The sequence below is a fragment of the Chiloscyllium plagiosum genome, chromosome 12, assembly GCF_004010195.1.
Source record: "Chiloscyllium plagiosum isolate BGI_BamShark_2017 chromosome 12, ASM401019v2, whole genome shotgun sequence".
In the NCBI taxonomy this organism is placed as follows: domain Eukaryota; kingdom Metazoa; phylum Chordata; class Chondrichthyes; order Orectolobiformes; family Hemiscylliidae; genus Chiloscyllium; species Chiloscyllium plagiosum.
The window spans coordinates 68,402,045-68,418,000 of record NC_057721.1 but is presented as its reverse complement, the minus strand read 5'-3'; the positions used below and the strand labels follow the sequence as shown (position 1 = coordinate 68,418,000).

The 15,956-nt window shown below is 39.4% G+C and overlaps 1 protein-coding gene across 1 annotated transcript in view; it reads left to right on the top strand.

Annotated features, from left to right (window-relative positions):
- Positions 1-15,124, top strand: part of ttc3 (tetratricopeptide repeat domain 3) — a 92,871-nt gene extending 77,747 nt beyond the window's left edge. The window contains exons 30-34 of the mRNA XM_043701353.1: positions 4,296-4,451; positions 6,037-6,976; positions 10,080-10,148; positions 11,972-12,121; positions 14,955-15,124. Of these exons, the coding sequence (XP_043557288.1) occupies positions 4,296-4,451; positions 6,037-6,976; positions 10,080-10,148; positions 11,972-12,121; positions 14,955-15,098 (1,459 nt within the window). The 3' untranslated portion in view covers positions 15,099-15,124. The remainder of the gene's footprint in view (positions 1-4,295; positions 4,452-6,036; positions 6,977-10,079; positions 10,149-11,971; positions 12,122-14,954) is intronic.
- The last annotated feature ends 832 nt before the right edge of the window (positions 15,125-15,956 follow it).

The window sequence follows — 15,956 nt, the reverse complement described above, 5'->3', positions numbered from 1 at the left end:
AAGATGGTTGTGGGTTTTGGAGGTTAATCACCTCAGCTCCAGGACATCTCTGCAGGAGTTCCTCAGGGTGGTGTCATAGGCCCAACCATCTTCAGCTGCTTCATCAATGATCTTCCATCTATCATAAGGTGAGTGGGGATGTTCGCCAATGATTGCATCATGTTCAGCGCCATCCCTAACTCCTCAGATACTGAAGCGGTCCATGTTCAAATGCAATGCGATCTGAACAATACATAGACTTGGGCTCACAAATGACAAGTAACATTCACACCCTACAAATGCAAAGCAATGACAATGACAGACAATATAACCACTGCACCTTGATATTCAATTATGTTCCCAATTACTGACAACAATATCAATGTCCTTGGGGGTAACAATGACCAGAAACTCAAATGGACTCTCCACATAAATGCAGTGGCTATGGCAGCAAGTCAGAAGCTAGGAATACTGTGGTGAGTAACTCCCCTCCTGACTTCCTCTAGCCTGTCCATAAATCAGGAGTTTGATGGAATATTCCACATTGGTAAGTAGAGTTAGATTACATGGGATCTAGGGAGAACTCTCCAATTGGATACAAAATTGACGGTAGTTGACAGAGGGTAGTGGTAGAGGATCGTTGCTGAGATTAGAGGCATGTGACCAGCAGTGTGCAACAGGAATTGGTACAGGGTCCACTGTTGTTCGTCATTTCTGTAAATGATTTGGATGAGTATATATGACATATGCTGAGTAAGTTTGCAGATGACACTGAAATTGGTGGTATAGAAGACAGTGAAGAAAGTTATCTAAGGGTATAACGGGACCTTGATGAACTAGGCCAGTGGGCTGAGGCAGGGCAGATGGAGTTTAATTTAGATAAATGCAAGGTATTGCATTTTGGTTTGGCAAACCAGGACTTACACAGTTAATAGTAGAGCCCTGGGGAGTGTTGTCGAACAGAGAGATCTAGGGGTTCAGGTACATAGTTCCTTGAAAATAGCGTCACAGGTAGACAGGGTGGTGAAGATGGCATTTGGCATGCTTGCCTTCATCGATCAGAGCATTGTTTACAGGAGTTGGGGGCATTATGTTGCGGTTGTACAAGACATTGTGAAGGCCACATTTGGAGTACTGGATACAATTCTGGTCACCCTGCTAAAGGATGTTATTGCAACTCTGAAGGGTGCAAAAATAGATTTACAAAGATGTTACCGAGACTAGAAGATTTGAGTTATAAAAAGAGGCTGATATCCTCCAGGGAAAGAATTCCCAGCCTAGGAGGCTGAGAGGTGACCTTACAAAGGCTCATAAAATCATGAGGGGCATAGATAGGGTGAATAGTTTAGATCTTTTCCCCAGGGCAGGGGAGTCCAGCACTGGAGGGCATAGGTTTAAGGTGAGAGAATAAAGATTTAAAAAGGGCCTGAGAAGCAACTTTTTCACACAGAGAGTGGTGCGTGTATAGAATGAGCTGCCAGAGGAGGTAGTATAGGTGGTGCAGTTACATTTAAAAGAAATTTGGATATGGATAAGAAAGGTTCAGAGGGGTATGGACCAAATGCAGGCAAATGGGACTAGTTCAGTTTAGGAGAACTGGTTGGCTTTAATGGGTTGGGCTGAAGGGCATCTTTCTGTGCTGTATGACTATGATTTGCCTGGATGGGTGTAGTTGCAACAATGCTTATGAAGCTTGACGACATCGAGGATAAAGCCTGCTTGATTGGCACCATATCCACAAGATGCACTGCAGAAATTCACCAAAGATTCTTATACAACACTTTCCAAACACACTGTTATGGACCAGGCCAGAGCACCTCAAAACATTTCAAGAAAGTAGCCCAGACCCTAACCTTTCTCGTTGTTTTAAGCAGGTGTAATGTGGATATTCCAGGAGGGATGCAGCTGGTCAAACCACTTAGCTCTGAACAAAACAGAGAATTTATCTACAAGATTACCAAATAAAACACAAACAAAAGAAAATAGAATACAGAATAACTTAACCTATCCGAGAACCCAGCAAATTCTACCAACTTAATGATGCTGTTCCCAATATTTGCAACAATCCCCATAAACACCCCATGGCACAAAAGGTAAAATCAAACACAGGGTCTTACAGGAGAGAGGTCAGAGCGGGAGGATCAGCATGGACCTGCTTCTTTGGGTCCAGCAGCTTCACAACACTGCCTGACTACTTTCAGTGAATAGCCAGACAGGTAAACATCAAATCAGACAGAGAAAAGCTGAGCTGGGAGAACTGGCCACATTCCATTCATTTTTTATTTGAAACTTGGAAGCCTTTTACCTGAGGCAGTATCTGGTAGCTCCAATCAAAGTGACCCTCAAAACCCTTCAAACTTAGACTTTTTGGAACCTATGTTTTTATGACCTGAAATTAAACCAAGGGCAACATAAGCTTGTTAAAGAAGCAGTATCATCACACCCACGACCACTTACATCTAAAAGGAAAAAGCCAGCAGATACATGGGCACTCCATCACTTGCAAGTTCATCTCTAAGTTACTTACCTCCTGACTTGGAAATATATCGCTATTCCTTCATTGTCACTGGGTCAAAATCCTGGAATTCCCTCCCTAAGGGCATTGTGGGTCGACCTACAGCACAAGGGCTACAGCAGTTCAAGACAGTAGCTCACCACCACTTTCTCAAGGGCATCTAGGGATGGCAATAAATACTGGCCAGCCAAACGATGAATGATTTTTTAAAAAATCAATAACCTATCTATCTCTGTCTTAAATACACTCAATGACTTGGCCTCTACAGCCTTCTGCGGCAATGAGTTCTGCAGATTCACCATCCTCTGGTGGAAGGAATTTCTTCTCATCTCAGTTCTAAAGGGTCATCCCTTCATTCTGAGGTTGTGCCCATGGCTCCTAGTCTCTCCTGCTATTGGGAATGTCTTCTCCATGTCCATTCTATCCAGGCCTGTAAGTACTTTTAAGATTCAATCAGATTCCCTCCTCATTCTTCTAAACTCCATCAAGCACAGACCCACAGTCTTCAACTGTAGAATCCCTACAGTGTGGACACAGGCCCTTCAGCCCAACCAGTCCACACTGAACCTCTGAAGAGTAACCCACTCAGAACCATCCCCCTACATTTACCCTTGACTAATTCACCTAACCTATACATCCCTGAACACTGGGACAATTTAGCATGGCCAATTCACGTATCCTGCACATCTTTGGATTGTGAGAGGAAGCTGGAGCACCCAGAGGAAACCCACGCAGACACTGGGAGAACGTGCAAACTCTGCACAGACAGTTACCCGAGGGTGGAATTGACACGGGTTCTTGGCACTGTGAGGCAGCAGTGCTAACCACTGAGCCACCATACCACCCATTCCTTATATGACAAGCTCTTCATTGCTGGGATTATTCTTCTGAACCTTCTCTGGACTGCCTCCAAGGACAACACATCCTTCGTTGGATATGGAGCCCAAACATCTCTCAGAATTCCAAATGCAGTCTGACCGGAGCCTTGTACCACCTCAGCAGTACATCCCTGCTCTTACATTTTAGCCCTCATGAAATGAATGCTCACATTACACTTGCTTTGCTAACTGCCAAATGAACCTGTCTGTTAATCTTAAGGGAATTCAAAACTAGACTCCTTTTGTACTTCAGCTTTCCAAATCCTTTCTTGTTTTAAAAAATAGCCAATACCTCTTCTTCTTACCAAACTGCATAACCTCACATTTTCCCACATTGTATTTCATCTGCCACTTCTCTTCCCATTCATATAGCCTGCCCACATCCTTCTCCAGTCTCCTGCTTCCTCATCACTCCACCTACCTTTGTGTCATTCCATTTAAAAGGTATAGCAATTGTTTTGGATAGATGTTCTTTGACAATGAAATCCATGGTCATAAGATGAAAAAAAATAAGGATTCAATGATCCTTGGTTCCATTGCGATTCAGTGTTTTCAGTGCAATTGGAGTGGAAAAGACTAATTTTGGAAGGAAATAAAACAGGAAAACCTCATACCAGGAAAACAGCTCAACTTTTATTAAGTTTCTGTGAGATTATAGTGTGTGCCAACTACTGTGTTCTTAATTCATCAGCTGAAATAACTCATACCGCACTACTTAATTGTTATTTAGCTTATAAATATTGTTTCCAGCTGGCTTGAAGTTAGAAGGGAAAAATAAAATGGTGCATTTCAGGTGGGTATAATATAGAAATTGAAGCTATTACATTTGCAGAATTGAATGTGAAACCATTAAAATATCTTACTAAGATTTTATTGACCGTGTATCTGATGTATTAATCTGTTTTGGTGATTCTCTTCTATAGTACACAAATGAGCTCTGCAGTTCCTTTTACGGTACCAGAACACCTTCGTGTTCAGCTTGAGAATTTTGAAGATAGTTACGATTCTCAAGTATATGGCAATCATTACCAGCGGGTCCTAGACAATAATCCAGACCCAACACGTGAAAGCCTGTATGAGTAAGTATGGATTTATATTATTCCCTGGATGGAGCAAGAAGCAAAATGACACAAATAGTGTAGTCACCTATGCTGTGTTTCTAAAATCCACTAATATTCTTTGTATTAATACCATAATTAAGCATCATTTAGCATAATTTTGAGTCAAACTTTTTTTTATTAATTGTATTATTTTAGATTGCAGTGCTGTTGAGCACCCATTTTATGCTTGAGTTTAGCCTTGCAAATAGATGCAGTGTTCATATCAGTTAGCGAGTTTTGAGAAGATTTGTAGCTCAGGTTGAGGTTCAGGATGTAAATTTGCTCACTGAGCTGGAAGGTTCATTTTTATATGGTTCATCGCCATACTAGGTAACATCATCAGTGAAGCACTGGTGTTAGTGACCCGCTTTCTATTTATATGTTTAGGTGATGCTATTGAGATATATTCTTGTGTTTTGCATTTTCTAAGCCAGACTTTCCTAGTAGTTCAGTGGAAAAGCAGCAGGTGACTTCACCCTGCATGCTGGAGACTTTCTCATTCTGAGTCTGGAATCACATGTAGGCACAACTCATTAACGATAGCCGATTTCCTTTCAAAAAGGATGTTAGTGAACCTGATGGGTTTTAATGACAATCGTCAGTGGTTACCTAGTGCTAGGGGATAAACTCTTCTTATTCCAGACTTTTAATATTCAGTTTGAAATTTCCATCCATATATCACCATCTGCCATGGTGGGATTTGAACGTATGCACCCAGAATTTTAAACTGGAATTCTGGCTTGCTAGTCCAGTGACATTACCACTATGTCATCACCTCCCCTCAAGCTACTTTGGTGAGTTAGTGGAAAGCAGCCATCACGAATGAAACTATTCCCAGCATGACACCACATATTCAGGATAAATGATCTGTAATTTGTTGTTTAAAGTTATACAAGACTAATTTATTTTTATCACAGTATTTTGAATTGTGCAATTGTAAACCAGCATTCCAAGAGAAGTAGTTAGAGTCATTGAGTCATAGAGATGTACAGCATGGAAACAGACAAGTAGCAGTAAACGATTCTTCATCAGTAACCTCTGTGATACTGTAACATCAGCTGTTAAATTGAGCCTGCGCACAACAGGATGTTCAGTGAATCAAGACACTGCAGCAATCTGCCCTTTCTTTTTCAATTCATTCTTAGGCCATAACCTAAACAGGATGCACTTGCACTATTTTAGGTTATCCAGTTTGCTCATTGGATATCGATTAAATTAAATGGGTCGCCATTTGAAAAACATTTATTATAACTGTATTTAAATTATAGTGATGCATAAAATGGTGAAAGAAAACATAAAATGCTGATTTTTTAAAATAGAAAATGCTAGCAATGTACAATAGATCGGTTGATAGTCAAATGCGAAAAGAAATGTTTTAAATTGGGCTGGGTTCGGATGGAGTATCCCTGAAATATTACCCTACATTTTGGTTATTGACTTGTTTTTATTATTAATTCATGTCTCTTGTACTAGTATTTAACCAATATCAATGTTTCTGGTTTAAAATTACTGAGAGGTTTTTTTTCCACCCTGCTTTCAACTCCCCATTCTTATTTTTTCCTAGTTACTTTGCTCAAATTCTGAATGAACATGGTCCAATGGAAATTGATAACCCGATGTTAGTTGGAGAATTCGAAAACTTCCCACCAGAGGCCCAAGAGCTGGTGCGAAAGACAGGTGGCTTGAAATCATTCCTTATGGAATCACTGCGATTTGTGGTGATTAACAATCTGATAGGACTGATGAAGCATGCAGTACAATTGAAGAGCTTGGCTATAAATGAAAAAGCAGCAGCAAGAGGCGCTGAAGAATCCGAGATTAACTCAGATGAAGTTTCTAATGAAAGCCTACGTCCAATGGCTCATCTCAACCCCACCGCTAAGGAATTTAAACCTGTGTCTTTTCATCAATCATCTTTATCATGTCCATCAGTTACAAGTTCACTAAGTGAAATACAAAACCCTAATCAGCATATACATTATGATACTGAAGTACAAATTAATCTTTCAACAGATAATATGTATATGAATATTAATCCATATTCTGATGCAAGACCAGATATTCATAGCTCAGATATGAGCTTATTGAATCATAATTCGGTGACTAGCAATTCACTCACTGATCATTACTTAAATGCTCCTGCTGCTCAATCATCTTCTAATCCAACATTCTGCAATGATGTATCATCCACTCATATACCTTCTGATATACCACAAGCAATCCCTAATTTTTCAAATCTATCTTTTACTAATTATAATTATCAGTTTAATTCTCTCAATTCTGATGGAGGATGTAACCCCATGGCAAATGAAATGGAACATATGAGACTGTCATCTAGTGCTAATTTAACAGTAATGGGTGCACTTGAAGAAATGCCTCAGAGCAATTTTAAACATGAAGATACTAATGGTGCATCAAGCAAAATAAACAGCAGCGAGCCTGATACAAGTTACAATAAGCATGAAATTAAACGAGGTCCATTGCTAAGGACTATTGCAGTACAGGTAAGGATAATTATGTGTAGATTTCATTGTTGGTAATTGTAACTGTTAGTTCTGCATGCTTTCTGTGAACCATAATTCAGTCTTCATTAAAGGAGGAGTTGGGAGTAAGGAAATAAACATCCCAGTTATTTAACATCAGATTCAGAGATGGTAAATCAAGTTTCTGAGGAAAGCCAAACCTAAAGTAGCTAGTTGAGTTTTTGTTAGAGGCTTTAATTTTTTTTAAGGTATTAAGTCCAGGGATAAAATCATTATAGAACATAACTTGGCATTCCAAAATAGTCAATTCATTATAATGGAACAGAAATCAAATGTTATCACATCAATGTAACTTTATAGCCAGCATTTTCTGTATGGTTACATGGGAAGGAAAGAACTGGCTGAGTATTTATCATCACCTCTATCATGTCCATCAGTTACAAGTTCATTAAGTGAAATTAAGTATTTACATTGTACTGCACTAGGAATTAATATTTCAACAATAATATGTAAATCATTGGATATTAATCCATACTCTGATGCAAGACCTGGCCAACATATGTCATGGCTCGATAAACTTCACTGATTTCATTGGGACCAGATCCTTTGATGTGGTGAGAGGACGGGTGGGAGATTAAGTGGGGGTGAGGAGCGGTAGAAAGAGTTAGAAGATGTGTTTTGAAGTGCCCAAATTTAAAAGAAACTGCAGCTAAAGAAAGGAACATAGTAAGGAATTTTAATGTAACTGGGAATTAAATGATGGACAAACAGCAATTTAGATTTGACACTAAATGCAAACTTCTCTGGGTCACCATAAGAATGTCATAAATGAAACAGGCGGGGGAGTGATGGTAGGGGTTGTAAGATAAAACAATTGAAAATATAATACAGAAAAAAATTAACTAGGAGACTGTTCTTTATTTGGTATACATTGATCAGTTCTGATCACTGTGAGGCAAGAAATATATTACTACTTTAGTTATTTGCACAGAAAAGAAGCAAGACTGGCTGCCAATTTAAAAGGACCTTTTAACCCAAATAGCGCATGTTTCCAAACAAACGACAAAAGAATGTTTGTCTTTAAAAATATTTTAAAAATATGTGTAGATCAGCTTGTTCCATGATGGTGGTTTCTTATTTTCACACATTAAGAGTGAGATAATATTTTCTCTGCACAATAAGAAGGCCACATGCTACTTGGAGAAATAGTTTCTAAACGTAGGAGATAATTTGAGGAACCAGACATATCATTAAATATCATTTCATGTATACAGAAATAGAATTGCAAAGGAGTAATAAGTTTGTTTACAGTTGGCAGGCTGTGCTCTGAGGATTTTGGGTTTCATATTATGAACAGGGCATAGAATTACTGGAGAGGGAAAAATATTTACTGGAAAGGAACCAAAACAGAAGTCATACCTATCAGGAAAGTTGTTAAATGAAGTGCAGCTCTTTTCTCTAGAGGCCTTTAAGATTATGAAAGGATTAGATTGGATAGCCGTTAAAAAGATATATCTCTTGCAGGTAAAACCGGGACAAGGATCACAAATGTAAGATGGTCACTAATAGATCTAATAAGGAATTCAGAAGAGAATTATTTAGTCAGTGGTTAGAATGTGGATCTTGTTACCATAAGGCTGTTTACACGTATTTAAGGCAAACTAGGTAAATACAAGGTAGATGGGAACTGAGAAGATAATATTGATAATGTTAGGTAAGACAGGATGAGTTGGGACTCTGTGGAGCATAAACACAGGTATGGATCTATGGGCTGATTTCCCTGTTTAAGTGCCATAGATTGTTATGATCTCAGTTGATAATAATACTGGGCAAGTAAGATTCCACAATGAAATCTGGCTTGACAGATCTACATTTTGTTTTTGTAATTGTTTACCATGTTTGTTAGTCACCAAACACATTCACCTGAGTCTGCCAGGACTCACGTTTATTGCATAAAGGAGAAAAAGAAACAAAATATGTAAGTCAATTTGAAAAGATCTTAACATAAACGGCAAACCTATAGATTCAATCTATTTTCCAACAATATATTTTACAGATACTCAGTCCCAGAGAAATGTAACTTCTTTCTCAACACTTTAATTTCCTTCTTTACTGACTCCTTGCAGTTCTCCTCCTTCGCCAGCCGAACGAGTTTTAAGACTTCTTTCCAGTTATAATGGCATTAACCACCTTTCAGTTCTGACAACCAGAAAACATATACAACGTCTCTCAAATGAAGATTCTACAAACCTAACAAATTGTTCTTCTCAACTGATAACCTGATTCTTCTGCGGTTAAACTGATATTCTGCTAACATGAAACTGAAATTTGATTCTTCTGAACTGAACTCAGACTAAAACCACCAGTAGCCCATGGACTCAGTAGTGTAAATACTTTATCAATTAACACCACAGTTATATACAGAAATACTTACTAAATCCTATTAATGCTTCATTGGAAATGATATATTTAGGTCACTTTTCCAAATGACATGCTGACTTTAAATGGAAACAGCTGCTTTATGGTGACACAGTGACTCAGTGGTTAGCACTCCTGCCTCACACTGTCAGGGACCCAGGTTTGATTCCACCCTCATCCGACTGTCTGTGTGGAGTTTGCACGTTCTCTCCATGTCTGCGTGGATTTTCCTCACGGTGCTCCGGTTTCCTCCCACAGTTGAAAGATGTGCAGGTTAAGTGTATTAGGGTTACAGGATAGGTTAGGGGTGTGGATCTGGAAAGGGCTGCTTTTCAGACAATCGGTGTGGACTCGATAAGCCGAAGGATCTGCTTCCACATTGTAGGGATTCTGTGATTCACAGGACTGAAACCAAAACCCATCTGCCTATATTGTAAAAGTCCAAATTCCCAAATGATAATACAGGAAAATATTGTAAATATTTACCACAAAATACTTTGTAATTATTGCCAAAACTGAGATGAACCTGGTCACAGAGATTAAATGTACTAGAGAGGATGCAGTAAATTAGGAAATGCTGTGCTGATGCAAATTTTGAGGAAAGTTAAAAGTTTCACAATTTTGGGGAAAAAGAAATGAACGATCTTCCACTAGCATTTATGTATTGGGTGCTTAATTTTGAAAATATTTGTCTTGTTTATTGTAGGCTCATCAGGAATCTTTATGTAATACCAACATCAATACTGATCCTTTACAGCCATTTGAAAATCAACAGGTAAGCGATGAAAGAAAACATTTAGAACATAGAACAATACAGCACAGAACAGGCCCTTCGGCCCACGATGTTGTGCCGAACATTTGTCCTAGCTTAAGCACCCATCCATGTACCTATCCAATTGCCGCTTAAAGGTCACCAAAGATTCTGACTCTACCACTCCCACAGGCAGCGCATCCTGATAAATCTTTAGACCCCAAGATCCCTCTGTTCCTCCACCTGACTAAGAACCCTACCATTAGCCCTGTATTCCGCATTCTTATTTGTTCTTCCAAAATGGACAACCTCATACTTGGCAGGGTTGAACTCCATCTGCCACTCCTCAGCCCAGTTCTGCATCATATCTAAGTCTCTTTGCAGCCGACAACAGCCCTCCTCACTGTCCACAACTCCACCTATCTTCGTATCATCTGCAAATTTACTGACTCACCCTTCGACTCCCTCATCCAAGTCATTAATAAAAATTACAAACAGCAGAGGACCCAGAACTGATCCCTGCGGAACTCCACTTGTAACTGGGCTCCAGGCTGAATATTTGCCATCTACTACCACTCTCTGACTTCGACCGGTTAGCCAGTTTTCTATCCAATTGGCCAAATTTCCCTCTATCCTATGCCTCCTGACTTTCCGCATTTGCGTTTATGTACTTGGTTTCACATTGTTGGGTGATTTCCCAACACATCTTATGACTAATACATTCATTTTTGATCATGGTTGCCAGTTTGCACACAACATGATCTCACAAACAAAGCAATAAGATAAATGACCAGATAACCTGTGTTGCTGATATTAGTTGAGGACTAAATATTAGAAGAACTTCCCTTCTTTTCAAGTGGTTGAAAAAGATATTTTGTTTGGTGTGTTTTCATATTGTCTAAAGAGTAATGTCTCCGTCATGACTCTGTCATACAGAGATACCAGCATGAATTATGTGCTCAGGTTTTATGGTTAGGCTCCATCACAACTAATGCTCCTGAGCTTTTGCCATAAAATAATAGTATAGAGTTATGAAGGTGTAAGGGGTACTGTACTTTTAAGAGAGTTGGCAGCCAGCAGAACTACCCGATACAGCAACAAGTGTTCTGAGTAAGGTAACAATGTAACATTTGGTCGAACTGCTAGATTAGCTGGGTTGCCTGGCCAATCAGTTTAAATTATACCCCAAAATACCAATCTCCAATCAAGTTTGAATTTAGTATATTGACAATATTAAAAAAAACAATGAAACAATCCAATATTTTGGGGTAGAAGACTGGGAAAAGACTGGAACAATTGGAGGAGAACTGCCAAAAGACCAACAGATACAGGCTGCGAGTAAGATCTCTCTGAGAGGAGAAGGAGTCTGGAGAAGGAGTTTGCACAGAGGGAAAAAAAACGTCAACACCGACCTGGAGAGCACATCTACAGAGGAAGATGAAAAGAGAAAATTTGATAGCTGGCTGGATTTTAAATTTGAATTTTTGGTAAACCTTACTCAGGGAGGTTATCGGACGAGTATTATAGAAGGGGAAAGTAAAAGATAGGTTAGAGAAAGGTTGTTAGTTAATTATTCTGTTATACTTTAAGAAATAACGTTGTTACGTTTTACTTTAACTAGCTCTTGGCCTCTCGAATTTTCACAGATTGCTGCACAGGATAAATCTTTTCTGTGTTACTAGTTTAAATTGAGCAGGAGGATTTACCCTGTGTCGGAACAATAGCGGCAGTAACATAAAGTGCAGTGCACTTCCTATGGAGGACAAAATTTCAATGTTATATTCTGTGAATTTAAACTGATTTAATATCAGTAAAACTAATACATTGTTGCTTGGTCTAATCAATAGGGTGATATTTTGAGAATTGAGAAAGAGCATCATGTTCTGCAGAAACAACTGCAAGAAGCAGAAGAAAAATATGATCAGCTTGCAAACCGAAGCAGAGATGAAATTACTGCACTTGAAGAAAAGATGTCTGAATTAGTAAAGCGAAATGAGGTACCTGCAAAATTTTCCCATATGAAATATTATTTTCAAGCTCAAATTTGCAGCCACTTCATTATAACTCTTAAGTACAAATTTATACTAGGAAATTGGTGATATAGTGGGCAGTGAAGAAGCTTACCTCAGAGTACAGTTGCACCGTGATCAGATGGGCCAATGGACTGAGGAGTAGCAGATAGACTTTAATTTAACTAAATATGAGGTGTTGCATTTTGTTAAGGCAAACCAGGATAGGACTTGCACAGTTAATGGTTGGGCCTTAGGATGTGTTGCTAACCAAAAAGACCTAGGGGTGCAGGAGCATAGTTCCTTGAAGGTGGAGTCACAGGTCTGTAGGGTGGTAAAGAAGGCATTTGGCACATTTGCCTTCATTGGTCAGTGCATGGATTATAGGAGTTAGGACATCATGTACAGCTGCACAGTACATTGGGGAAGCCACTTTTGAAATACTGTGTTCAGTTCTGGTCGCCCTGCTATAGGAAAGATGTTGTTAATCTTGAAACAATTCAGAAAAGATTGACAAGGATGTTGCTAGGATTGGAGGGTTTGAACTATAGGGAGAAGCTGAATAGGCTGAGCTTTTTCCCCTTGAGTGTCAGAGTGTGGGCGGCACGGTGGCACAGTGGTTAGCACTGCTGCCTCGCAGCGCCAGAGACCCGGGTTCAATTCCCGCCTCAGGCGACTGACTGTGTGGAGTTTGCACGTTCTCCCCGTGTCTGCATGGGTTTCCTCCGGCTGCTCCGGTTTCCTCCCACAGTCCAAAAGATGTGCAGGTAAGGTGAATTGGCCATGCTAAATTGCCCGTAGTGTTAGGTAAGGGGTAAATGTAGGGGTATGGGTGGGTTGCGCTTCGGCGGGTCGGTGTGGACTTGTTGGGCTGAAGGGCCTGTTTCCATGCTGTAAGTAATCCAATCTAATCTAATCAAAGCTGAGGTGTGACCTTCTAGATGTTTATAAAATCATGAGGGGCATGTAAATAGACAAGGTCTTTTTCCCAAGGTAGTGAGTCCAAAACTAAAGGGCATAGGTTTAAGGTGAGAGGGGAAAGATTTAAAAGGGACCTGAGGGACAACTTTTTTATGCAGATGGTGGTGCATGTACGGAATGAGCTGCCAGAGGTGGTGGTTGAGGCAGCTAAAATTGTCATTTAAAAGGCATCTCAAAAATTGGCAGAGATGTATAATGGGCTGAAATTTGCTATCATTTGCTTTACAGTAACATCTTGCATCTATGCCAATTTTTTTATTTCTAATAAAGTCAAAGGAAATAACAAATTATTAGAAATTTAAATAGGCTTTTGATTTGCTATCACTCATTGTACACTGTCAGCTCCATGAGTGGTCGGCTAATAAATTATTTTAAAAGTCTTGTAAGTAGAATGAACTACCTGTATATGGATGTAAGTTTGCTAACTGAGCTGAAAGGTTCGTTTTCAGATGTTTCATTACCATACTAGGTAACATCATCAGTAAGCCTCCGGTGAAGCATTGATGGTATGTGTGTTTAGGGTTCCTTGGATTGATGTTGTCACTTCCTGTGGTGATGTCACTTCCTGTTGTTTTTTTCAGGGGGTGATAAATGGGATCCAAGTCAATGAGATTGGTGATAGAGTTCCAGTTGGATTGCATGCTTCTAGGAATTCTTGCGCATGTCTCTGTTTGGCTTGTCCCAAATGGATGTGTTGTCCCAATAGAAGTGGTGTCCTTCCTCATCTGTATATAAGGATACTAGTGAGAGTGGGTCATGTGTTTTTGTGGCTAGTTGATGTTCATGTGTCCTGGTGGCAAGCTTTATGCCTGTTTGTCCAATTGTTGTTTGTTACAGTTCTTGCAAGGTCCTTTGCAAATGACATTAGTTTTGCTTGTTATCTGTATAGGGTCTTTCAAGTTCATTAGTTGCTGTTTTAGTGTGTTGGTGGGTTTGTGGGCTACCTTGATGCCAAGAGGTCTAGCAGTCTGGCAATCATTTCCGAGACGTCTTTGGTGCAGTACCCAATGAACACAATCTGCCAACTTTACAGCAACAAACCCAAACAAGCAGACAAAATGCGTCCAGAAGCCCTAGCCACTCTCCCCTATATCAAAGAGATCTCGGAAATGACTGCCAGACTACTCACACCTCTTGACACCATGGAAACCAACAAACCCACCAACACACTAAAACAGCAACTAAAGAACTTGAAAGACCCTATACAGACAAAAAGCAAAACTAATGTCATTTACAAAATACCATGCAAGAACTGTAACAAACACTACATTGGACAAACAAGCAGAAAACTAGCCACCAGGATACATGAACTGGCCACAAAAAGACCCACTCTCACTAGCATCTTTACATACAGATGAAGAAGGACACCACTTCGACTGGGACAACGCATCCATCGTAGGACAATCCCAACAGAGACATGCGTGAGAATTCCAAGAAGCATGGCATTCCAACTGAAACTCGATCGACAAGCACATTGACTTGGATCCCATCTACCATCCCCTGAGAAAAAGAATAGGAAATGACATCACCATGGGAAATTACATCACCACAGGAAATGACAACACCAACCCAAAGAAACCTAAACATATAAATAAAAAGCAGGCCATGCCATCAGTGCTTCACCAGGCTCACTGATGATGATACCTCATATGGTGGCGAAACATCTGAAAACAAATCTTCCAGCTCAGTGAGCGAACTTACATTCAGAAACTCAATCTGAGCTACAAATCTCAAAACTCCCTACCTGTATATGTCACTTTTGCTGTAATACTTTCCATCAATTTAAGTAAACACTCGGAAGCATTTTGGAAATAAACTCCTTTTTTATGCCTCTCTGCAGTTACTAAAATCTGAGCTTGACTTGTTACGCCAAGACTTGGAAAGTGAAATCAAGAAGAGTCAACAAGAAAAGCGAGAAAATAATGATAACTTAAAAATACTCAAATCAAAAGTTAAATCACTTGCTGATTTAAATCAAATGTAAGTAAAATTTGGATTAAGAATTTACACAGTTTAAATAACTACCAGTCTTTAGTTGACATATAAACTGCCTGATTTATCTGTATGTGAATAAACCAAATACACGTTTGAAAGAAAATTTCTTATTGCAATGGAAAAGCCCCTCTTTTTGCAGCCCTGGAATTTTCTAAATCAGGGTATCCTGTTTATTTTGACATGCATGCATTTAGACTAATATGTTTTCAAGTTGACTTTTAAAAAAAAACTTCCCAAGGGTAATGTCCTGGACACAACCATCTTCGCCTGCTTCATCAATGAAGTGGAGCTGTTGGCTGATGATTATACAATTTGCATCAGTATTCAAGATTTCACAGATATCAAAGCAGTACCATGTCCAAAAGCAGCAAGACCTGGTCAATATCCTGGCTTAGATTGACAAATAACAAGTAACTTCTGCACCACGCTAGTGTCAAGCAGTGACCATCTCCAACAAGATAGAATCTGAGGAAGGGTCATTGGATCCAAAATATTAAATCTGATTTCACTCTACAGATGCTGCTAGACCTGCTAAACTTGTCCAACAATTTTAGTTTTTGTTTCTGATTTACAGCGTCAGCAAGTCTTTTGGTTTTTATTTGAGAGAATCTAACCATTGACCCTTGACATTCAATGGCAATATCATAGCTTAATCCCTATCTACAACCGGGGTGTTACTACTCACCAGAAACTGAATTGGTTTAGCCATATAAATAGGGAGTTATAAGAGGTTAGAATTTCTGAGACAAATAACCCACTTCCTAGCTCCTTAAAATCCATCTACCATCTTAAAGACACGTCGAGTGTGGTAGAATACTCGCTACTTACCTGGATGGGTACAGCTCCA